This window comes from Taudactylus pleione, unplaced genomic scaffold (assembly GCF_031769625.1).
Source record: "Taudactylus pleione unplaced genomic scaffold, aTauple2 ptg001024l, whole genome shotgun sequence".
Classification (NCBI taxonomy): Eukaryota; Metazoa; Chordata; class Amphibia; order Anura; family Myobatrachidae; genus Taudactylus; species Taudactylus pleione.
Window position 1 is genome coordinate 373,795 of NW_028285425.1, and position 25,735 is coordinate 399,529.

The window sequence follows — 25,735 nt, forward strand, 5'->3', positions numbered from 1 at the left end:
ACTAGCTTTGTGTAATTGCAGAATAGTGCACTAATCACATTAGCAGTGTAAGGGCATGCTGGAAGCAGTAGTACCACCACCCCGTCACTCTCTCATTTTTGTTGACATATCCCAAGGGGGAGGGGGCAAAGCTTTTCTTCTGTCCATGGACTGTATGTTTAACAGAGAAATTGTTATCTATGTAGGAATTACTGGCAGGTTATGGTCAGCTGTCTATACTGAGCTAAGTGTTCAGTCCCCTGATAGCTGGGGGATACTCTGGGCTAGTGATCTAGTGAGTCTCACCTCTCCGGGTCTCGCCACTCCGGGTCTCGCCACTCCGGGTCTCACCTCTCCGGGTCTCACCACTCCGGGTCTCACCACTCCGGGTCTCACCTCTCCATGTCTTACCACCCCATGGCTCGCCACTCCATGTCTCGCCACTCCGGGTCTCGCCACTCCATGTCTCGCCACTCCGGGTCTCACCTCTGCGACTCTCACCTCTCCGGGTCTCACCACTCCGGGTCTCACCACTCCGGGTCTCATCTCTCCATGTCTCGCCACTCCATGTCTCGCCACTCCATGTCTCGCCACTCCGGGTCTCGCCACTCCATGTCTCGCCACTCCATGTCTCGCCACTCCGGGTCTCGCCACTCCGGGTCTCGCCACTCCATGTTTCACTACTCCGGGTCTCACCTCTCCATGTCTTACCACCCCGGGTCTCGCCACCCCATGGCTCGCCACTCCATGTCTCGCCACTCCATGTCTCGCCACCCCATGTCTCACCACCCCATGTCTCACCACCCCATGTCTCACCTCTCCATGTCTTACCACCCCATGTCTCGCCACCCCATGTCTCGCCACTCCATGGGGTAAATTTACTAAGAATCGTGATTGGTCGAGTTTTTGTTTTTTTTTAATCTCGATTTGCATCGCCGAATCTCAGGTGATTTTCCCATTTTTCATCTCGCAAATTTACTAAGAAGTGTGTTTAGGTAAAAGTGAGTTTTCCGATGGTGAAGCAGATTGAGATATCTTCAACGAGTAGAAAGTTTAGATGAGATTACTCACCCGAGATTGCAGTGTTTTCTCTCTGCAAAACAGTGAGATATGTGAAGGCTGCTTGTGTGTTGTACCTGTAAAAAATGGCTTAAATGTGTCAAAAAAAAAATAAATGACGTAGGGTCCCCCCCCAAAAGCATAACCAGCCCCAGACTGGTTAGCCAGTCCTGGTTCCAAAAATGATGGGGAACAAAACTAGTAGGGTACCACCGTAATTTAGGAACTGCTGCAGGTGCTGGTTCCTAAATAGGGGGAAAAAAATTGCGTAGGTGTCCCCCTATATTTAAACCAGCACCGGACCCAAACTGACCGAAGTGTAATGCCACAGCCAGGCGATCCTATCATCGGGGCTCCATGGCCAAAGCATTAACTCCCCAAGCCTGTCAGGCCAAGCCGGGGATCTCAGGGGAGATGGGGACCCCCCAAGAAGGGGTCCCCCTCTCCCGAAACCCCAGGCTTGGTCTGGAGCCCGGGGCTCCTCTCCGCACCCCTGGAGTGGTGGGTACGGGGGTAATAAAGTATAAAATAGTAGTAAACTATTGTATTTTACAGTGGAACTACAGGTGCCAGCATGCCTGCCCATTGGCACTTGTGGAACTATAAGTGCCAGCAGGCGGCCGGCACCCGTACCCCACTGAAAAAGAAATAGTTAAATAAATACAGAAACACACACCGTATATCGTACAACTTTATTCCATACACCTAACTCACTCACACATAGTGTACTTACCTGTACCAGCCGGTCTCATGTAGAAATCCGTTTGGATGTACTTGCAAAAAAGATTCCTTACTCACCTCCATCCTGGCCACTGCTCTCCTTAGCATCCAGGGTCTTGGCAAAACAAAAAAAAACACTTACGTGAACCATGCAGAACATGTGTAAGTATTAGCTGTTACATGTACTTACACCTCGCCAGATGACCAAAATCATCTGTTATTTCTCACGGGCCGCTAGCCAATCAGTGGCCGCTTTACATGTAGCGGCCGCTCATTGGCTGGGACCCACGTGAATTTTTTCATTATCAAAATATATGTCAGACTCCTGGATAAATAAATTATCAGATCTACATCGTGAATAAAGAGGATTGACTTACATCTCCTCATAATTATAGCATTTAAAAGGAAAAAATACTTCATGATATATAGACTACTTGACCATCCTCAAGAGAGGAAAAAAAAAAGGGGAGAAAAGAGGGAGAAGGAGAAGGAAGCGAGGAAGGAAGTAGGTGGATACATATCCATCCTCAGGAAAAAGGGAGAAAAGAGGAAAAGAAAGGTGAGAAAAGAGGGAGAAGGAGAAGGAGAGGGAAGCGAGGAAGGAAGTAGGTGGATACATATCCATCCTCAGGAAAAAGGGAGAAAAGAGGAAAAGAAAGGGGAGAAAAGAGGGAGAAGGAGAAGGAGAGGGAAGCGAGGAAGGAAGTAGGTGGATACATATCCATCCTCAGGAAAAAGGGAGAAAAGAGGAAAAGAAAGGGGAGAAAAGAGGAAGAAGGAGAGGGAAGCGAGGAAGGAAGTAGGTGGATACATATCCATCCTCAGGAAAAAGGGAGAAAAGAGGAAAAGAAAGGGGAGCAAAGAGGAAGAAGGAGAAGGAGAGGGAAGCGAGGAAGGAAGTAGGTGGATACATATCCATCCTCAGGAAAAAGGGAGAAAAGAGGAAAAGAAAGGGGAGAAAAGAAAAAGAGAGAGAGGGAAGCAAGGAAGGAAGTAGGTGGATACATATCCATCCTCAGTAAAAGGGAGAAAAGAGGAAAAGAAAGGGGAGAAAAGAGGAAGAAGGAGAAGGAGAGGGAAGCATGGAAGGAAGTAGGTGGATACATATCCATCCTCAGGAAAAGGGAGAAAAGAGGAAAAGAAAGGGGAGAGAAGAAGAAGGAGAGGGAAGCATGGAAGGAAGTAGATGGATACATATCCATCCTCAGGAAAAAGGGAGAAAAGAGGAAAAGAAAGGGGAGAAAAGAGAAAGAGAGAGAGGGAAGCAAGGAAGGAAGTAGGTGGATACATATCCATCCTCAGTAAAAGGGAGAAAAGAGGAAAAGAAAGGGGAGAAAAGAGGAAGAAGGAGAAGGAGAGGGAAGCATGGAAGGAAGTAGGTGGATACATATCCATCCTCAGGAAAAGGGAGAAAAGAGGAAAAGAAAGGGGAGAAAAGAGGAAGAAGGAGAAGGAGAGGGAAGCATGGAAGGAAGTAGGTGGATACATATCCATCCTCAGGAAAAAGGGAGAAAAGAGGAAGAAGGAGAGGGAAGCGAGGAAGGAAGTAGGTGGATACATATCCATCCTCAGGAAAGAGGGAGCAAAGGGGAAAAGAAAGGAACATTTCTAGGTGGATTGTTGTAGTATTTATGACTAATAAGTTGAAAAGCTCAGGAATAACATGTTTCCATTAGAATACTATGCGGATTTGTAACACACTGGGTTGGAGTCTTCCTGAATGACAGAAAGTGTCATTGAGCTCAGACAGGGACACAATTATTTGCAGGTGGTGTCAGTACTGAGTGATTTGGATTGGAAGGGATCCCCGTTATAAAGTGACACCTTCCTGCTGGGTGACATCCTTCTGAGGAAATTGTCACAGAGAAAGACAAACGCGTTCCGGGTGTCCCTGTCTCCAGCCTGGACCTCTGATGCTGTGAGGAAGCTCCCTGAGCTACTATGGCGACCTCAGTCTGACACCTACTGGCAGATCTTGGCTCCGGGACTGCGTTCTTCCATCGCTCTGCCTTGCCCTCACTCTATTCCCGGATATCACTTGGAGTCCGGGACTGAGGACCGATGAGCTGTGCACATGCTGCTGGCCGCGTCTCACTGGATGTGACGCGGCCTCTGAAGTTCGGAGGCATGAAGGGAGTCAGCATTAGGAGGAGGTGCTAGTCCTTATAGTGCCATGTGGAGGTTTTTTGGGGTACCTCCAAGGTGAGTCAGCTCTCAGCTCATACATGTGCTGTTATCATGCAGTACACCAATTTGTTATTATATGACCCAGAGTGGGTGCTACCATTATGTAGCAATAATTATTTTGGGGTGAGCGTTTGGGAGTGGGGCCCCCGGGGTTGTTCTGGCTGGACCTTTCTCATGGCATCACCACTTAATTCACATAGAATATTTTTTCACTTCTCTAATCGTTTGTATATTATTTATATCATTTTAATTATTTTACATTTCATTAACACTTATTGATTTATCTTGACATATCTATCCTTTTACACTTCACTATCACCTTTTGTCCCCTTTTCGTGTGATACCCTGGGGATGGTCCTTGGCTGGATTATTTTGGGGTGCCTTGCTTCTCGGACGTGAACCCCTTAATGTTAGGGATGCTGGTATAGAGGAGCCTTGACGTTGGCCCAGCGCTTATTCATATATTTGCAAATGTATGTAACCAATACCTCTGAATCTCTATTATTATGTAGGATTCAAGTATGTTTGATTTAGCTGCAGTGTTCTGGAGGGAAAATCCCTTTTTTCTGTAGTTCAGTGTAAACCTCGCCCTTTACAAGCACCTGTAGTAAGTCATTAAGCTGATTGAGCAACTACCATATTTTTTGCTATCATTTCTAAATCTGTTTTCCTTTGTGGCTTTTGGGTGGTAGCGGACCCTTGGGATAACTGCCTGACACTTTTTAGCTGTGTTTTTGGAGGTCGCACCTCTATTTCTCTCCTGTCCTGTGTACTCTGACTGTACCTGTGTATTCCTCATCTGTATATGGTACCTGGTGCTCTCTGCCTGTACCTGTATATTCCTCATCTGTATATGGTACCTGGTGCTCTCTGCCTGTACCTGTATATTCCTCATCTGTATATGGTACCTGGTGCTCTCTGACTGTTCCTGATCTCCTGTCCTGTGTATTCTGACTGTACCTGTATATTCCTCATCTGTATATGGTACCTGGTGCTCTCGGACTGTTCCTGATCTCCTGACCTGTGTACTCTGACTGTACCTGTATATTCCTCATCTGTATATGGTACCTGGTGCTCCCTGACTGTTCCTGATCTCCTGTACTGTGTATTCTGACTGTACCTGTGTATTCCTCATCTGCATATGGTACCTGGTGCTCTCTGACTGTTCCTGATCTCCTGTCCTGTGTATTCTGACTGTACCTGTGTATTCCTCATCTGTATATGGTACCTGGTGCTCTCTGACTGTTCCTGATCTCCTGTCCTGTGTACTCTGACTGTACCTGTATATTCCTCATCTGTATATGGTACCTGGTGCTCTCTGACTGTTCCTGATCTCCTGTCCTGTGTACTCTGACTGTATCTGTATATCCTCATATGTATATGGTACCTGGTGCTCTCTGACTGTATCTGTATATTCCTCATCTGTATATGGTACCTGGTGCTCTCTGACTGTTACTGATCTCCTGTCCTGTGTACTCTGACTGTACCTGTATATTCCTCATCTGTATATGGTACCTGGTGCTCTCTGACTGTTCCTGATCTCCTGTCCTGTGTACTCTGACTGTATCTGTATATCCTCATATGTATATGGTACCTGGTGCTCTCTGACTGTATCTGTATATTCCTCATCTGTATATGGTACCTGGTGCTCCCTGACTGTTCCTGATCTCCTGTACTGTGTATTCTGACTGTACCTGTGTATTCCTCATCTGCATATGGTACCTGGTGCTCTCTGACTGTACCTGATCTCCTGTCCTGTGTACTCTGACTGTACCTGTATATTCCTCATCTGTATATGGTACCTGGTGCTCTCTGACTGTTCCTGATCTCCTGTCCTGTGTACTCTGACTGTACCTGTATATTCCTCATCTGTATATGGTACCTGGTGCTCTCTGACTGTTCCTGATCTCCTGTCCTGTGTTCTCTGACTGTACCTGTATATTCCTCATCTGAATATGGCACCTGGTGCTCTCTGACTGTTCCTGATCTCCTGTCCTGTGTACTCTGACTGTACCTGTTGTGACGTTCAGTCGGGTTAGGGGGTCCCTCTCCTGGGGTAGATGGACTCCTTCCTTACACACACGGTAGCCGGGAAACAGCACACCAGTCTGGATGCGAGTACAAGCTGGTCGGCGCCAGTCTTTATTGTACAATATCCGAAATTACATAAAGAAAACATAAACATAAATCCTAGCCCTGTCTGGGCTCTAACTTCACAAGTGATTTCCCTCACTACAGGACCTGGCAGGGCATAACACCCTCACCAGCAACAAATGCACAGCACAGTCCTCACTGCTGGGATTCCCAGGGTCTCTGAGCAAACTCCCTGCCTGCTCACCCAGGTGAGACACTCAGCCCCATACAAACCAACCATATCTTGGCCATTCTCAGCTGGAAGCCCTAATAAGCCTGTTACCAGGCTGAAAGGCCCAAAACCTGGAGTGGCCGTGGGTGGAGTCCTCCCTCTCCTCACACCCACAACCCCCAGTCCCAAACCAGCTTTTCCAAAAGCCGACATGCTAGTCTGCTCACAACACAGACTTCTCCTGGGTTTTTTTATAACAAATAAGACAGGAATCTGGGACAAATGTACCTGCCACAGACCACGTTACCAGTGATCCTATCACACTGTATATTCCTCATCTATATATGGTACCTGGTGCTCTCTGACTGTTCCTGATCTCCTGTCCTGTGTATTCTGACTGTACCTGTATATTCCTCATCTGTATATGGTACCTGGTGTTCTCTGACTGTTCCTGATCTCCTGTCCTGTGTTCTCTGACTGTACCTGTATATTCCTCATCTGTATATGGTACCTGGTGCTCTCTGACTGTTCCTGATCTCCTGTCCTGTGTACTCTGACTGTACCTGTGTATTCCTCATCTGTATATAGACGCCGGTGTTCTCTGACTGTATCTGTATATTCCTCATCTGTATGGTGCTCTCTGACTGTTCCTGATCTCCTGTCCTGTGTATTCTGACTGTACCTGTGTATTCCTCATCTGTATATGGTACCTGGTGCTCTCTGACTGTTCCTGATCTCCTGTCCTGTGTACTCTGACTGTACCTGTATATTCCTCATCTGTATATGGGACCTGGAGCTCTCTGACTGTACCTGTATATTCCTCATCTGTATATGGGACCTGGTGCTCTCTGACTGTATCTGTATATTCCTCATCTGTATATGGTAACTGGTGCTCTCTGACTGTACCTGTATATTCCTCATCTGTATATAGACCCCAGTGTTCTCTGACTGTATCTGTATATTCCTCATCTGTATATAGACGCCGGTGTTCTCTGACTGTATCTGTATATTCCTCCTGTCCTGTGTACTCTGACTGTATCTGTATATTCCTCATCTGTATATGGTCCCTGGTGCTCTCTGACTGTACCTGGTCTCCTGTCCTGTGTACTCTGACTGTACCTGTATATTCCTCATCTGTATATGGTACCTGGTGCTCTCTGACTGTATCTGTATATTCCTCATCTGTATATGGTACCTGGTGCTCCCTGACTGTTCCTGATCTCCTGTACTGTGTATTCTGACTGTACCTGTGTATTCCTCATCTGCATATGGTACCTGGTGCTCTCTGACTGTACCTGATCTCCTGTCCTGTGTACTCTGACTGTACCTGTATATTCCTCATCTGTATATGGTACCTGGTGCTCTCTGACTGTTCCTGATCTCCTGTCCTGTGTACTCTGACTGTACCTGTATATTCCTCATCTGTATATGGTACCTGGTGCTCTCTGACTGTTCCTGATCTCCTGTCCTGTGTTCTCTGACTGTACCTGTATATTCCTCATCTGAATATGGCACCTGGTGCTCTCTGACTGTTCCTGATCTCCTGTCCTGTGTACTCTGACTGTACCTGTTGTGACGTTCAGTCGGGTTAGGGGGTCCCTCTCCTGGGGTAGATGGACTCCTTCCTTACACACACGGTAGCCGGGAAACAGCACACCAGTCTGGATGCGAGTACAAGCTGGTCGGCGCCAGTCTTTATTGTACAATATCCGAAATTACATAAAGAAAACATAAACATAAATCCTAGCCCTGTCTGGGCTCTAACTTCACAAGTGATTTCCCTCACTACAGGACCTGGCAGGGCATAACACCCTCACCAGCAACAAATGCACAGCACAGTCCTCACTGCTGGGATTCCCAGGGTCTCTGAGCAAACTCCCTGCCTGCTCACCCAGGTGAGACACTCAGCCCCATACAAACCAACCATATCTTGGCCATTCTCAGCTGGAAGCCCTAATAAGCCTGTTACCAGGCTGAAAGGCCCAAAACCTGGAGTGGCCGTGGGTGGAGTCCTCCCTCTCCTCACACCCACAACCCCCAGTCCCAAACCAGCTTTTCCAAAAGCCGACATGCTAGTCTGCTCACAACACAGACTTCTCCTGGGTTTTTTTATAACAAATAAGACAGGAATCTGGGACAAATGTACCTGCCACAGACCACGTTACCAGTGATCCTATCACACTGTATATTCCTCATCTATATATGGTACCTGGTGCTCTCTGACTGTTCCTGATCTCCTGTCCTGTGTATTCTGACTGTACCTGTATATTCCTCATCTGTATATGGTACCTGGTGTTCTCTGACTGTTCCTGATCTCCTGTCCTGTGTTCTCTGACTGTACCTGTATATTCCTCATCTGTATATGGTACCTGGTGCTCTCTGACTGTTCCTGATCTCCTGTCCTGTGTACTCTGACTGTACCTGTGTATTCCTCATCTGTATATAGACGCCGGTGTTCTCTGACTGTATCTGTATATTCCTCATCTGTATGGTGCTCTCTGACTGTTCCTGATCTCCTGTCCTGTGTATTCTGACTGTACCTGTGTATTCCTCATCTGTATATGGTACCTGGTGCTCTCTGACTGTTCCTGATCTCCTGTCCTGTGTACTCTGACTGTACCTGTATATTCCTCATCTGTATATGGGACCTGGAGCTCTCTGACTGTACCTGTATATTCCTCATCTGTATATGGGACCTGGTGCTCTCTGACTGTATCTGTATATTCCTCATCTGTATATGGTAACTGGTGCTCTCTGACTGTACCTGTATATTCCTCATCTGTATATAGACCCCAGTGTTCTCTGACTGTATCTGTATATTCCTCATCTGTATATAGACGCCGGTGTTCTCTGACTGTATCTGTATATTCCTCCTGTCCTGTGTACTCTGACTGTATCTGTATATTCCTCATCTGTATATGGTCCCTGGTGCTCTCTGACTGTACCTGGTCTCCTGTCCTGTGTACTCTGACTGTACCTGTATATTCCTCATCTGTATATGGGACCTGGTGCTCTCTGACTGTATCTGTATATTCCTCATCTGTATATGGTAACTGGTGCTCTCTGACTGTACCTGTATATTCCTCATCTGTATATAGACCCCAGTGTTCTCTGACTGTATCTGTATATTCCTCATCTGTATATAGACGCCGGTGTTCTCTGACTGTATCTGTATATTCCTCCTGTCCTGTGTACTCTGACTGTATCTGTATATTCCTCATCTGTATATGGTCCCTGGTGCTCTCTGACTGTACCTGGTCTCCTGTCCTGTGTACTCTGACTGTACCTGTATATTCCTCCTGTACTTCTCTCCCTGACTATTTCCAATTTCCTTTCTTCCAAGATGTAGCAGCTGTTTCGTGTGGACGTGACTTCCTGATATCCTCATGTAAAGAATTGATGGAGAAATGGTTCCACCTTCTAGGGAAAATCGCATTAGGGTCCTGCAGCCGCCTAAGAGTGTGAGTGGACAAATAAATGATAATAATAATAATTATTTCTTCTATACAGTCCTTAGGGGACACGGGATAGGCCATCAGTATAGGGTGGAGCAAGAGGGGTCCGGGCACCAACTAGTAAAACTTCTTCCAGCAGCCCTGGCTCCTCCCCCTATACCCCGCCCCCAGCCCCAGGCAGCCCTGGCTCCTGCCCCTATACCCCAGCCCCAGGCAGCCCTGGCTCCTCCCCCTATACCCCGCCCCCAGCCAGCCCTGGCTCCTCCCCCTAAACCCGCCCCAGGCAGCCCTGGCTCCTCCCCCTATACCCGCCCCCAGCCCCAGGCAGCCCTGGCTCCTCCCCCTATACCCCGCCCCCAGCCCCAGGCAGGCCGGGTCAGGTTGGTGCCTGCAGGAGCAAGGCTTGTGGCTAGGGACTGCAGTCTAAACTTCTTTTATTTAATTTTTATTTATTTTGTCTGATTTTCCTACAAGGGTCAGCGCTATAGGACGCCCGCACTGCCGCTACACCGATGCACTGGCGAGCCGGTCAGTTCCCTTGGCCGGTCCCACAGCACATGCCGGGGTCCCGCAGCCGGACGCCGGTGAAGGGAGCACGGATGGTGCTCTGAGGTAAGAGCGGCTCTCTGTATACAGGGAGCTGTGCTGAAACGGCTGTTACCGCAGGTGTGGGGAGACCACAGGTGGTGCTGACAGCGATCGTCCAGGCCGCCTGGCGTCTCCGCTAGACCACCAGGGCACAGGCAATGGGGCGCTTCATTAGAAACAGCCATTACCCTGGGGTATCTAGATCAGCTAGGGGGAGGTAGGCTCTCCCCATTCTGCCCCTCCCCCGCTCCCTTGGCACGCTCCCTCATCGCAGAAGCCATGCCACAGGGGGTCTCCCCTCTCTCCCCTCCCAACTGAGACACATCAGCCATGTTACCCTGTGCCTGCTTCAGTTAGTGACTGGAGGGAGTAAGGGCTCCGGTCTCCCTGTATACCTCCCTCTGGGGTCAGGTTATACACTAAGGACCTGATTCAGACCCGCTCGCTAAGGCGCGATCGCTCGCTCTGAGCGATTTTCTCCCATCTGCGCATGCGTATAATTCGCAGTGCGTGTGCGCAAGCCATTCGTTGCGATCTGATATTGGTTGCACGTAAGCCACTCTCAGGTCGCTGCTATGAGTGACAGATTGCGCCATTTGTGGGTGGTAATAGGGGGAGGTGCTTGTGAATGGAGGAGTGGATGTGCGAATGCAGGCGTGTCTGGCTGCCAAAACGCAGTTTAAAGGGCATGCATAATTATCAAGGTATCGTCATTGTACACGTCACCTGCATGTATTTCAGCCAGCGCTGATCGCTGTGCTTGCGGCGGGGAAAGGCAACTCCAAGGGCTGCGAGCTGCTCCGATGGCTCACGATGGTCCCGATTAATTCTACATTTCCCGGAGATGACGTGTGTTGTGAGTGGCAAGGGGGCGTCTACAGACATTTGCGAGTTCACTTTGCCGTAGCTCACTGACACACAGTGGGCGTCCTTACGCGACGCAGTACGAGCGCTTAATTTAAATATCCAGCCCCTTTTTCCCAGCGAGCGATCGCATCTTGTGAGCGGGTCAGAATGAGGTCCTAAGCTCCTTCCTATAGACTGGGGTATGGATTGTTGAGCTTTATCTGCCCATTAATACAGCATTGATTGTCTCTGTATGTATGTAAAGTATTTGTGTTCTACTTTATATTTATAGCTTAGTAAATCCCTCTCCTGTACAGCCGCTTATTGTGGGGTGAGGTCCCATTCATTGCAGTCCCCCTTTTATTGCACACAGTAGTTTTCCTAGCTGGTGTGCGGGGATGGCCCTGGATGGCTTATCAGTTTCTCCAAGAGCAAAGCACCCAGGGATGGGGGTGTTATAGTGCTGTGTAACTGCAGGACCTGTACCTCTGTACTTTCTCCTCAGGCTCCGTACCACCATGGGCTCTGTGGGCCTGATTCAGCAGCGCTCGCTAGATGCGTACGCTCGCACCCAGGGATGGGGGTGTTATAGTGTTGTGTAACTGCAGGACCAGTACCCCTGTACTTTCTCCTCAGGCTCCGTACCACCATGGGCTCTGTGGGCCTGATTCAGAAGCGTTCGCTAGATGCGTACGCTCGCACCCAGGGATGGGGGTGTTATAGTGCTGTGTAACTGCAGGACCTGTACCTCTGTACTATTCTCCTCAGGCTCCGTACCACCATGGGCTCTGTGGGCCTGATTCAGAAGCGCTTGCTGGATACGTACGCTCGCACCCAGGGCCTGATTCAGAGCCGCTCGCGAGTACACATCGCTCGCAAGTGGCTCGATGTTTCCCCACTGCGCATGCGCCGCATCCGGCATGCGCATGCTCGGGCTCCGTCCAGCAACTGAAGTTCAGTCGCTACAGGGCTCGCTACAAGACGGGGTGGCTGTCGATGGTGAGTGACAGCTCTCCTCGTTTTGTAGGCGGGGAGGGGGGGTGGCTGCACAAACGCAGGCGATCCCGTAGGAACGCCTGGCGTTTGTGGGAGGACCTACTGACATCACAACTGATGTCAGTAGTGGACTTCCTGGTCTATTAGAGCAGGAATTTCACTCGGCCTTGCGGAAGCCGAGACTCTACCACATGGTCTCGTCGCAAGGCTGATGGTCATGATTATCACGACGGGCTCCTGGCCGCTCGCACAAGCTGTGGGTGGTCTCCCACAGCTTTGCGAGCGGCCAGAAAAAAAATAACGCCCACAGACCCTGCGGCAGCGAGCAGGTCTGAATCAGGCCCCAAGTGTATGCAAATTCGGAACACACCCAGCAAGGCAGGCGATCGCACAGCAAGTCATAAGCACGCCCACCATGTCTTGGCGTGCATTCAATTTGTGTATGCAGACGCCCACCAGCCTGTCTTAAGACTCCCACTTGCGCACGTCATCTCCAGGAAGTGTATGTATGTAACCATCGGTACATCGGTTACCATCGGGAGCATTCGCAGCGCTGCAGGTTGCTTTTACCCTACCGCAAGCACTGCGAGCACTTCAGTGTAAGAACCAACCAGGTGACGTGTACTATGACGCTGCCTGCTAATTATGCACGCCCTTTAAACGCCGTTTGACGCCCAGCCACGCCTGCGTTCGTACCACCACTCCCCCGTTCACAAGCACCTTCCCCTGTTGCCACCCACAAATGGCGCATTCTGTCACTCAAGGTAACGCTCAGTCTTTGTGCTACGAGCGCACGATTGCCGATCGCAAGGACTGGCTCATGCACGCGCACAATGCGAACCATCGGCAGCTATGAGCGAACGCTTCTTCGCGTCCCGGTCTGAATCAGGCCCTGTGTCCGGTGTTTCGCAGATTGGCAGCAGAGTGTCAGTCAGCCATGTCCTCCACCTGGAGCCGGCCTGGATACCTCTCTTATAGGTAGGGTTACACTAGTGCACGTCCTCTGTAGTGTCCATCACATGGACTGGCAGCCCCAGGGCCCCAATCCCCCTACTGCAACCTTACTGGGTGCCTTATAGCATTCTGCCATGGATGCTTCCAGCGCAGGTGTCTGCATCTTTCCAGCTCAGGCTGGACAGGAACCGCACTTCAGGGGCCGACAGTGGCATGTGCCGTAAGTCCCCACCTGGGGCACCACATACATCAGCATGCCTCACAGCACTGAGGTTGTAAACTGTGTGGAGTTTGTTTGTCCTCCCTCCTCCGGGTGCTCCGGTTTCCTCCCGCACTAGTCTAGATAGAGCTGCGTCCCGGTCTAAATAGTGTTACATTTTTGTCCCGTATTTAGAAGTTCCTCAACTCATTGGAACACTATGGGCCTGATTCAGACCCGCTCACTGCCGCAGGGTCTGTGGGCGTTTTTCTTTTTTATTGTCTCCTGCCGCTCGCAAAGCTGTGGGAGACCACCCACAGCTTGTGCGAGCGGCCAGGAGACCGTCGTGATTATTGTGACCATCGGCCTTGCGACGAGACCCTGTGGTAGGGTCTCGGCTTCCGCAAGGCCGAGTGGACTTCCTGCTCTAATAGAGTAGGAAGTCCACTACTGACATCACTAGTGATGTCAGTAGGTCCTCCCTCAAATGCCAGGCGTTCCTAAAGGAACGCCTACGTTTGGCTGGCCACTCCCCCTACCCGCCTACAAAACGGGCCGAGCTGTCACTCACCATCGACAGCCGCCCCGTCTTGTAGCAAGCCCCGTAGCTACTGAACTTCAGTCGCTCTGCAGGGCTCGTGCATGTGCACCCCGGGTGCGGCGCATTCGCAGTGGGCAAACATCGAGCCGCTTGCGAGCGCTATGCGCTTGCGAGCGGCTCTGAATCAGGCCCTGGGTGCGAGCGTACACAACTATGACACTTTCCTTGCCTCCTCCAATTCTCTACCTGCTGCGGACTGTCCATAATGGGCCTCCTCCTCTGGGAATGCTCATTCGGTCCGCCTAGTCAAGATCGTTGCCCTTCCTAGTCCAAATACACCATCCCTTGGGATCCGTCGGACAGGACAATTGAACTTTCCTCGAAAACTTGCATCCAGTCCTGACTTCTCCTTATGTAGCTAAAGCCGTTGGAGGTTGGACGGATTCTCTTCAGAAGAGCCTCAGCTGCGTCAGGTGAGATAAAGGGTGGCTTCTGATGTTGAAGAGGCGACATTAGCCACTGGTGTCCTGACTTTAGATGTTAGCATCTTTGGTGGTGGTTAGGCAAACTCTCTGGATTAATTTCTGGCGCGCTTACTCACACTTTCAGATCATTCGCTGAAATCCTATTTTGGATGGGATTGTAGCCACAATGAAGGCGTCCAGGGTGGCCTTCCTCCCTTCTGTGACCTAGGTTGCAAATTTCTATTTTTCGCTCCTTTCCTGGCTTTGGGTTACTCTTACTAGGTCCCAAGCTAAACAGCCCAAGTCTACTAGTTTTCCTACCTCCAGGCTTACTGACAGGCTGGCGCTTGACACTCCACCTAGGGGAGTCCTAGAGTGGGCAACCGACTTTGCTGTTTCCATCACCTGGATGGCGACTGTGTAGGATGCCTGAGGGTAAGGTTTTCTCTCCTGGGACTATGCTGTAGCTTTTCAGGAAAGGCCTCAGATGACTATGTTTTCATAGACTTTCGGTCCAGACAAGGCGGATACACTGGGAGACTCTGTTCACTCCCAACTGGCTTCTAGAATGTGTTCCAGTTCCCTTTAGAGAGGCTAGCACTTTTATGCCAGTCTTTATCCATCATTCTAGCACTGGCTCTGGGAATCTCTGAGCCTCCTTGGATTTCCGGGAGGTCTGTTTGCAGTTTCCGATCTGACCCAGTCATCAGAGTTCCTCTGGCTTGCGTTCCCAGAGGAGCATTTTTATTGTCAGACTTGGTCATTTGGTCTTTCCAGGGCCCTTGGTTTTTAACGAAAGTGATGGTATATCATTTCCGCCGCAGGGGCATCAACTTTCTACGTTCTCTTAATAACTTACTGATCCTTGCCGGGTTTCCGGGTGTTTTTAGGGGACACATCAGTCTCTCAATAGGTCTCCTCCAGTCCCATGGAAAGCTCATCAATAGGATGTTTTCCTCCTGGACTATGTCACAGGAGATGTACCATCTGGGGGCCTTGCTGGATTACAGGGTTCAGCAGGTCTTCCTCTCACCAGCAAAGCTTGGGACCTATAGGCCAGGATTTGCAAGGTTTTTAGACATCGCTGAGTGTTAATACACTCTTACATTCAGAACCTGGACTCATTTTCTCCACATTTGTCATGGCAGAGTCTGCCCATTTCAAAGGAAGGTAGGTCCCTGTGGGACAGGTCACACCGATAGCTCACGTCTTTCCTGGGAGGTTCGGCTCTTCCTCTTGTGGTCCAGGCATCCTGCTTAGACAGAGGCTGTCCCCTTTGGGATTCTGCACTGGGTACAAACTTCCATGGTCAGTGTACAACTTCTGTGAGCCGAGTGCCAATCTACTTTGTGGATCTCCAAACAATCTTTTCAGCTTACTGCCTGGCTCGGCTGCTCCTACAGCATGGTCCTGTCCATGTTCAATGCGAGAATGTGACTGCCATCGCCTACAACCCGCAGTCATGGCACTTTGAAGTAGGTGGCTCACGCTCTCAACTGGGCAGTATGTCAGCTTCCAGCTCTGAGTCTGGATGGAGAAAGAGAGCTACCTCTGCCACCTGGGCATCCACCCAGATGAATAGGTTTTCATCCAGATGTTTTTTGGATTCTAGTTTTTCGCTGGTGGTGGCCAGACATTGCCTTGTTGGTATCTCGACACAGACTACCAGGGTACTGCTCCCGTACCAGGGTTCTGGGAGCCCTTTGGGTGGACGTCTTGCCGTAATCCTGGTGACCTCCTATGGGCCTTGGTGTGTTTGGTACATAGATCTTCTATCTATGCTCTGCTGTCTCCTCCCTCTGACCGGATCTTCTGTCTTAGGACCCGTGCTTTTGACTCCTCAGTCTTGAGCACTACTGGGTTCTCAAGGTCAGTTATTCGTACTATACTGTATGCCCATAAGTTCTCCTCAGCAGTACTTTGTCACTGCTTTGGAGGATTTCTTTTGCATGGTTTTCTGACCAAAAATGTTTTCCAGCGTGTTTCCATCTCTTGGGTCCTTTCCCTTCTGCAGGTGGAGCTGGATTTTTCCCTCCACTTCTCTGCTTGGAAGTTGCAAGTTTACACACTTGCCGTCCTCTCCAGAGATGCATTACTCTGATGCCTGACGTACGAACTTCCCTTCCAGGTGTTTTCCTCGGACCGTGGTGTTCCTCAGCGTTTGGGCCTTTGGTCCTGATTCAGACCCGGTCGCTAGCAGCCGTCTTCTCGCTATTGCCGGTGTTTGCTAATCTGCGCATGCATATGAGTGACAGGAGAGGCCGTTTGTGGGTGGTAACAGGGGCAGTCCAGTAATAGCGGGGGGGTTGGAGATGCGAACGCAGGCGTGCCTGAGTGTTTTAACGCCGTTTCAGAGACGTGCATAATTAACAGGCAGCGTCATAGTACATGTCACCAGCCTTTTTATAACACTGAAATCCTCGCAGTGCTTGCGGTAGGGTAAAGGCAACCGCAAGCACTGCATTCGCTTCCGATAGTCTTCGATGTACCAATGTTTTTAAACACTTCCTGGAGATGACGTGCGCTAGTGGGCGGCTCATCATACTCTAATGGGCATCTGCATACACAAAGTGATCGCTCGCCAAGACATAGTGGGCGTGCTTATGCCTTGGCGAGCGATCGCATCTAGTGAGCGGCTCTGAATCAGGCCCTTTGTCTTTAGTGTTTCGAGCTTTTCAGTTGTCGTCCTCTAAACCTTTGGGTTCTGCTGACATTAGTTGGCTTAAGAGGATGACCACTTTCCTGCTCCTGGCGAGGGTTTCTCTGGGTCATGTTGTCCTGTTCCTACCCAGTGTGGTTTTTTTCACTGGGATGGGGCTTTAGCTACCTTCCTACAGTAGTCTCTTGGTTTCTAATCACTAGGACTGTTTGGTCTCTGTTTCAGGCACCTATTTTTCTACGGAGGAAGCCTCTTTTGATTGTTGCAGCCCTCCGGATCTTTGTGGTTAAGACTCAGGGTCTCCGTGAAATACCCTTTTTGTCTCCTACGTCTTTCGTCAACAGGACTGGCCGAGTACCTCGCGGGACTTGGCCAGTTGACTCCGTTTAATTTTCCGTCTCGCTTCTGCGCTGGCAATCCTTTCTGTCCGGTCTTTACAGTCTGATTTTTTTCACCGGTTTGGTGGGTTCTTCTTGGGTCATTTGCCAGCAGAGCCTCGGCTGAGCGGCTTCGTAGAGAGGCCCTATGGTCCTCGAGCCATACTGGTTTTGTTAGTTTGACACCTTTGCTGCCGCGGATGCGGCTTTTGGAAAAAGGGTACTCAGCGCAGCTCCGGCGCGTCCCCTCCCATGATGGGATTGCTTTGGGACGTTCCATGCTCAAGCCTGTGTCCACTATGGACTATGTAGAAGAAAAGAGGACTTATGTCTTGCATTGTTAAGTCCTTTTCTTTGAACTCCATAGGGGACACAGGCCGCCCACCCTGACGCACCGGGCTGGTGGGGTTTATACTCTAGTTCCAGTCCTCCTTTAGTGTTTCTGGGTGTTGGACCAGTATGTGTCGGTCTTTCTTCCTTCTCCTCTTCCTCGCTCCTGCCTTGGGCTTGCTGATCTAACTGGTCTGCCTGGGGCTGGGGGCGTTGTATAGGGGGGAGGAGCCGGGGCAGGGTATAGGGGGAGGAGCCGGGGCTGGGGGCATTGTATAGGGGGGAGGAGCCGGGGCTGGGGACGGGGTATAGAGGAGAGGAGCCGGAGCTGCTGGGAGACGTTTAACTAGTTGGTGCCCGGACTCCTTCTGCTCCACCCTATACCCGTGGTCTAAGCCTGTGTCCCCTATGGAGTTAGAAGAAAAGGACATAAGTCTTCTTTATGTAAATATCAGAACAGATATCTGTAATATCACATAATGATGTCTATCTCTGACAGTCTCATGCTGATGTCTCTGTACAGTGTGTCTATCTCTCTGACAGTCTCATGCTGATGTCTCTGTACAGTGTGTCTATCTCTCTGACAGTCTCATGCTGATGTCTCTGTACAATGTGTCTATCTCTGACAGTCTCATGCTGATGTCTCTGTACAGTGTGTCTATCTCTCTGACAGTCTCATGCTGATGTCTCTGTACAGTGTGTCTATCTCTCTGACAGTCTCATGCTGATGTCTCTGTACAATGTGTCTATCTCTGACAGTCTCATGCTGATGTCTCTGTACAATGTGTCTATCTCTCTGACAGTCTCATGCTGATGTCTCTGTACAATGTGTCTATCTCTCTGACAGTCTCATGCTGATGTCTCTGTACAATGTGTCTATCTCTCTGACAGTCTCATGCTGATGTCTCTGTACAATGTGTCTATCTCTCTGACAGTCTCATGCTGATGTCTCTGTACAGTGAGTCTATCTCTGACAGTCTCATGCTGATGTCTCTGTACAATGTGTCTTTCTCTCTGACAGTCTCATGCTGATGTCTCTGTACAATGTGTCTATCTCTCTGACAGTCTCATGCTGATGTCTCTGTACAATGTGTCTTTCTCTCTGACAGTCTCATGCTGATGTCTCTGTACAATGTGTCTATCTCTCTGACAGTCTCATGCTGATGTCTCTGTACAATGTGTCTATCTCTCTGACAGTCTCATGCTGATGTCTCTGTACAATGTGTCTATCTCTCTGACAGTCTCATGCTGATGTCTCTGTACAATGTGTCTATCTCTCTGACAGTCTCATGCTGATGTCTCTGTACAGTGTGTCTATCTCTCTGACAGTCTCATGCTGATGTCTCTGTACAGTGTGTCTATCTCTCTGACAGTCTCATGCTGATGTCTCTGTACAATGTGTCTATCTCTGACAGTCTCATGCTGATGTCTCTGTACAATGTGTCTATCTCTCTGACAGTCTCATGCTGATGTCTCTGTACAATGTGTCTATCTCTCTGACAGTCTCATGCTGATGTCTCTGTACAATGTGTCTATCTCTCTGACAGTCTCATGCTGATGTCTCTGTACAGTGAGTCTATCTCTGACAGTCTCATGCTGATGTCTCTGTACAATGTGTCTTTCTCTCTGACAGTCTCATGCTGATGTCTCTGTACAATGTGTCTATCTCTCTGACAGTCTCATGCTGATGTCTCTGTACAATGTGTCTATGTCTCTGACAGTCTCATGCTGATGTCTCTGTACAGTGTGTCTATCTCTCTGACAGTCTCATGCTGATGTCTCTGTACAATGTGTCTTTCTCTCTGACAGTCTCATGCTGATGTCTCTGTACAATGTGTCTATCTCTCTGACAGTCTCATGCTGATGTCTCTGTACAATGTGTCTATCTCTCTGACAGTCTCATGCTGATGTCTCTGTACAATGTGTCTATCTCTCTGACAGTCTCATGCTGATGTCTCTGTACAATGTGTCTATCTCTCTGACAGTCTCATGCTGATGTCTCTGTACAGTGTGTCTATCTCTCTGACAGTCTCATGCTGATGTCTCTGTACAGTGTGTCTATCTCTCTGACAGTCTCATGCTGATGTCTCTGTACAATGTGTCTATCTCTGACAGTCTCATGCTGATGTCTCTGTACAATGTGTCTATCTCTCTGACAGTCTCATGCTGATGTCTCTGTACAATGTGTCTATCTCTCTGACAGTCTCATGCTGATGTCTCTGTACAATGTGTCTATCTCTCTGACAGTCTCATGCTGATGTCTCTGTACAGTGAGTCTATCTCTGACAGTCTCATGCTGATGTCTCTGTACAATGTGTCTTTCTCTCTGACAGTCTCATGCTGATGTCTCTGTACAATGTGTCTATCTCTCTGACAGTCTCATGCTGATGTCTCTGTACAATGTGTCTTTCTCTCTGACAGTCTCATGCTGATGTCTCTGTACAATGTGTCTATCTCTCTGACAGTCTCATGCTGATGTCTCTGTACAATGTGTCTATCTCTCTGACAGTCTCATGCTGATGTCTCTGTACAATGTGTCTATCTCTCTGACAGTCTCATGCTGATGTCTCTGTACAGTGTGTCTATCTCTCTGACAGTCTCATGCTGATGTCTCTGTACAGTGTGTCTATCTCTCTGACAGTCTCATGCTGATGTCTCTGTACAGTGTGTCTATCTCTCTGACAGTCTCATGCTGATGTCTCTGTACAATGTGTCTATCTCTGACAGTCTCATGCTGATGTCTCTGTACAATGTGTCTATCTCTCTGACAGTCTCATGCTGATGTCTCTGTACAATGTGTCTATCTCTCTGACAGTCTCATGCTGATGTCTCTGTACAATGTGTCTATCTCTCTGACAGTCTCATGCTGATGTCTCTGTACAATGTGTCTATCTCTCTGACAGTCTCATGCTGATGTCTCTGTACAGTGAGTCTATCTCTGACAGTCTCATGCTGATGTCTCTGTACAATGTGTCTTTCTCTCTGACAGTCTCATGCTGATGTCTCTGTACAATGTGTCTATCTCTCTGACAGTCTCATGCTGATGTCTCTGTACAATGTGTCTATCTCTGACAGTCTCATGCTGATGTCTCTGTACAATGTGTCTATCTCTGACAGTCTCATGCTGATGTCTCTGTAGAATGTGTCTATCTCTCTGACAATCTCATGCTGATGTCTCTGTACAATGTGTCTATCTCTCTGACAGTCTCATGCTGATGTCTCTGTACAGTGTGTCTATCTCTCTGACAGTCTCATGCTGATGTCTCTGTACAATGTGTCTATCTCTGACAGTCTCATGCTGATGTCTCTGTACAATGTGTCTATCTCTCTGACAGTCTCATGCTGATGTCTCTGTACAATGTGTCTATCTCTCTGACAGTCTCATGCTGATGTCTCTGTACAATGTGTCTATCTCTGACAGTCTCATGCTGATGTCTCTGTACAGTGTGTCTATCTCTCTGACAGTCTCATGCTGATGTCTCTATACAGTGTGTCTATCTCTGACAGTCTCATGCTGATGTCTCTGTACAATGTGTCTATCTCTCTGACAGTCTCATGCTGATGTCTCTGTACAGTGTGTCTATCTCTGACAGTCTCATGCTGATGTCTCTGTACAGTGTGTCTATCTCTGACAGTCTCATGCTGATGTCTCTGTACAGTGTGTCTATCTCTGACAGTCTCATGCTGATGTCTCTGTACAGTGTGTCTATCTCTCTGACAGTCTCATGCTGATGTCTCTGTACAATGTGTCTATCTCTCTGACAGTCTCATGCTGATGTCTCTGTACAATGTGTCTATCTCTCTGACAGTCTCATGTTGATGTCTCTGTACAATGTGTCTATGTCTCTGACAGTCTCATGCTGATGTCTCTGTACAGTGTGTCTATCTCTGACAGTCTCATGCTGATGTCTCTGTACAATGTGTCTTTCTCTCTGACAGTCTCATGCTGATGTCTCTGTACTGTGTGTCTATCTCTCTGACAGTCTCATGCTGATGTCTCTGTACAATGTGTCTATCTCTCTGACAGTCTCATGCTGATGTCTCTGTACAGTGTGTCTATCTCTCTGACAGTCTCATGCTGATGTCTCTGTACAATGTGTCTATCTCTCTGACAATCTCATGCTGATGTCTCTGTACAATGTGTCTGTCTCTGACAGTCTCATGCTGATGTCTCTGTACAGTGTGTGTATCTCTCTGACAGTCTCATGCTGATGTCTCTGTACAGTGTGTCTATCTCTCTGACAGTCTCATGCTGATGTCTCTGTACAGTGTGTTTATCTCTCTGACAGTCTCATGCTGATGTCTCTGTACAATGTGTCTATCTCTGACAGTCTCATGCTGATGTCTCTGTACAGTGTGTCTATCTCTGACAGTCTCATGCTGATGTCTCTGTACAGTGTGTCTATCTCTGACAGTCTCATGCTGATGTCTCTGTACAGTGTGTCTATCTCTCTGACAGTCTCATGCTGATGTCTCTGTACAATGTGTCTATCTCTCTGACAGTCTCATGCTGATGTCTCTGTACAATGTGTCTATCTCTCTGACAGTCTCATGTTGATGTCTCTGTACAATGTGTCTATCTCTCTGACAGTCTCATGCTGATGTCTCTGTACAATGTGTCTATCTCTGACAGTCTCATGCTGATATCTCTGTACAATGTGTCTATCTCTCTGACAGTCTCATGCTGATGTCTCTGTACAGTGTGTCTATCTCTCTGACAGTCTCATGCTGATGTCTCTGTACAGTGTGTCTTTCTCTCTGACAGTCTCATGCTGATGTCTCTGTACAATGTGTCTATCTCTCTGACAGTCTCATGCTGATGTCTCTGTACAGTGTGTCTATCTCTCTGACAGTCTCATGCTGATGTCTCTGTACAGTGTGTCTATCTCTCTGACAGTCTCATGCTGATGTCTCTGTACAGTGTGTCTTTCTCTCTGACAGTCTCATGCTGATGTCTCTGTACAGTGTGTCTATCTCTCTGACAGTCTCATGCTGATGTCTCTGTACAATGTATCTATCTCTGACAGTCTCATGCTGATGTCTCTGTACAGTGTGTCTATCTCTCTGACAGTCTCCTGCTGATGTCTCTGTACAATGTGTCTATCTCTCTGACAGTCTCATGCTGATGTCTCTGTACAGTGTGTCTTTCTCTCTGACAGTCTCATGCTGATGTGTCTGTACAGTGTGTCTATCTCTCTGACAGTCTCATGCTGATGTCTCTGTACAGTGTGTCTATCTCTCTGACAGTCTCATGCTGATGTCTCTGTACAATGTGTCTATCTCTCTGACAGTCTCATGCTGATGTCTCTGTACAATGTGTCTATCTCTCTGACAGTCTCATGCTGATGTCTCTGTACAGTGTGTCTATCTCTCTGACAGTCTCATGCTGATGTCTCTGTACAATGTGTCTATCTCTCTGACAGTCTCATGCTGATGTCTCTGTACAGTGTGTCTATCTCTCTGACAGTCTCATGCTGATGTCTCTGTACAATGTGTCTGTCTCTGACAGTCTCATGCTGATGTCTCTGTACAGTGTGTCTATCTCTCTGACAGTCTCATGCTGATGTCTCTGTACAGTGAGTCTATCTCTGACAGTCTCATGCTGATGTCTCTGCACAGTGTGTCTATCTCTCTGACAGTCTCATGCTGATGTCTCTGTACAGTGTGTCTATCTCTCTGACAGTCTCATGCTGATGTCTCTGTACAGTGTGTCTATCTCTGACAGTCTCATGCTGATTCTCTGTACAGTGTGTCTATCTCTCTGACAGTCTCATGCTGATGTCTTGTACAGTGTGTCTATCTCTGACAGTCTCATGCTGATGTCTCTGTACAGTGTGTCTATCTCTGACAGTCTCATGCTGATGTCTCTGTACAGTGTGTCTATCTCTCTGACAGTCTCATGCTGATGTCTCTGTACAGTGTGTCTATCTCTGACAGTCTCACTGATGTCATGTCTTGTCTCTGTACAATGTGTCTATCTCTGACAGTCTCATGCTGATGTCTCTGTACAATGTGTCTATCTCTGACAGTCTCATGCTGATGTCTCTGTACAATGTGTCAATCTCTCTGACAGTCTCATGCTGATGTCTCTGTACAATGTGTCTATCTCTCTGACAGTCTCATGCTGATGTCTCTGTACAATGTGTCTAGTCTCTTGCTGATGTCTCTGTACAATGTGTCTATCTCTGGTGCTGATGTCTCTGTACAGTGTGTCTATCTCTCTGACAGTCTCATGCTGATGTCTCTGTACAGTGTGTCTATCTCTCTGACAGTCTCATGCTGATGTCTCTGTACAGTGTGTCTATCTCTCTGACAGTCTCATGCTGATGTCTCTGTACAGTGTGTCTATCTCTCTGACAGTCTCATGCTGATGTCTCTGTACAGTGTGTCTATCTCTCTGACAGTCTCATGCTGATGTCTCTGTACAGTGTGTCTATCTCTCTGACAGTCTCATGCTGATGTCTCTGTACAATGTGTCTTTTCTCTGACAGTCTCATGCTGATGTCTCTGTACAGTGTGTCTATCTCTGACAGTCTCATGCTGATGTCTCTGTACAATGTGTCTATCTCTCTGACAGTCTCATGCTGATGTCTCTGTACAATGTGTCTATCTCTCTGACAGTCTCATGCTGATGTCTCTGTACAAGTGTGTCTGTCTCTCTGACAGTCTCATGCTGATGTCTCTGTACAGTGTGTCTATCTCTCTGACAGTCTCATGCTGATGTCTCTGTACAGTGTGTCTAATCTCTCTGACAGTCTCATGCTGATGTCTCTGTACAGTGTGTCTATCTCTCTGACAGTCTCATGCTGATGTCTCTGTACAGTGTGTCTATCTCTGACAGTCTCATGCTGATGTCTCTGTACAGTGTGTCTATCTCTGACAGTCTCATGCTGATGTCTCTGTACAGTGTGTCTATCTCTCTGACAGTCTCATGCTGATGTCTCTGTACAATGTGTCTATCTCTCTGACAGTCTCATGCTGATGTCTCTGTACAATGTGTCTATCTCTCTGACAGTCTCATGTTGATGTCTCTGTACAATGTGTCTATCTCTCTGACAGTCTCATGCTGATGTCTCTGTACAATGTGTCTATCTCTCTGACAGTCTCATGCTGATGTCTCTGTACAGTGTGTCTATCTCTGACAGTCTCATGCTGATGTCTCTGTACAGTGTGTCTATCTCTCTGACAGTCTCATGCTGATGTCTCTGTACAGTGTGTCTTTCTCTCTGACAGTCTCATGCTGATGTCTCTGTACAATGTGTCTATCTCTCTGACAGTCTCATGCTGATGTCTCTGTACAGTGTGTCTATCTCTCTGACAGTCTCATGCTGATGTCTCTGTACAGTGTGTCTATCTCTCTGACAGTCTCATGCTGATGTCTCTGTACAGTGTGTCTTTCTCTCTGACAGTCTCATGCTGATGTCTCTGTACAGTGTGTCTATCTCTCTGACAGTCTCATGCTGATGTCTCTGTACAATGTATCTATCTCTGACAGTCTCATGCTGATGTCTCTGTACAGTGTGTCTATCTCTCTGACAGTCTCATGCTGATGTCTCTGTACAATGTGTCTATCTCTGACAGTCTCATGCTGATGTCTCTGTACAATGTATCTATCTCTGACAGTCTCATGCTGATGTCTCTGTACAGTGTGTCTATCTCTCTGACAGTCTCATGCTGATGTCTCTGTACAATGTGTCTATCTCTCTGACAGTCTCATGCTGATGTCTCTGTACAATGTGTCTATCTCTCTGACAGTCTCATGCTGATGTCTCTGTACAGTGTGTCTATCTCTCTGACAGTCTCATGCTGATGTCTCTGTACAATGTGTCTATCTCTCTGACAGTCTCATGCTGATGTCTCTGTACAGTGAGTCTATCTCTGACAGTCTCATGCTGATGTCTCTGCACAGTGTGTCTATCTCTCTGACAGTCTCATGCTGATGTCTCTGTACAGTGTGTCTATCTCTCTGACAGTCTCATGCTGATGTCTCTGTACAGTGTGTCTATCTCTGACAGTCTCATGCTGATGTCTCTGTACAGTGTGTCTATCTCTCTGACAGTCTCATGCTGATGTCTC

At 48.3% G+C, this 25,735-nt stretch overlaps 1 protein-coding gene across 2 annotated transcripts in view; it reads left to right on the forward strand.

Annotated features, from left to right (window-relative positions):
* The window catches only part of HSF2BP (heat shock transcription factor 2 binding protein), a 153,263-nt gene that overhangs the window by 95,738 nt on the left and 31,790 nt on the right, over positions 1-25,735 (forward strand). Inside the window, exons 6-7 of one of the 2 annotated variants that reach the window (XM_088461181.1) lie at positions 9,594-9,711; positions 10,180-10,317. In XM_088461181.1, coding sequence (XP_088317307.1) covers positions 9,594-9,711; positions 10,180-10,317 — 256 coding nt within the window. The remainder of the gene's footprint in view (positions 1-9,593; positions 9,712-10,179; positions 10,318-25,735) is intronic. The other variant, XM_088461182.1, reaches the window with a different exon arrangement.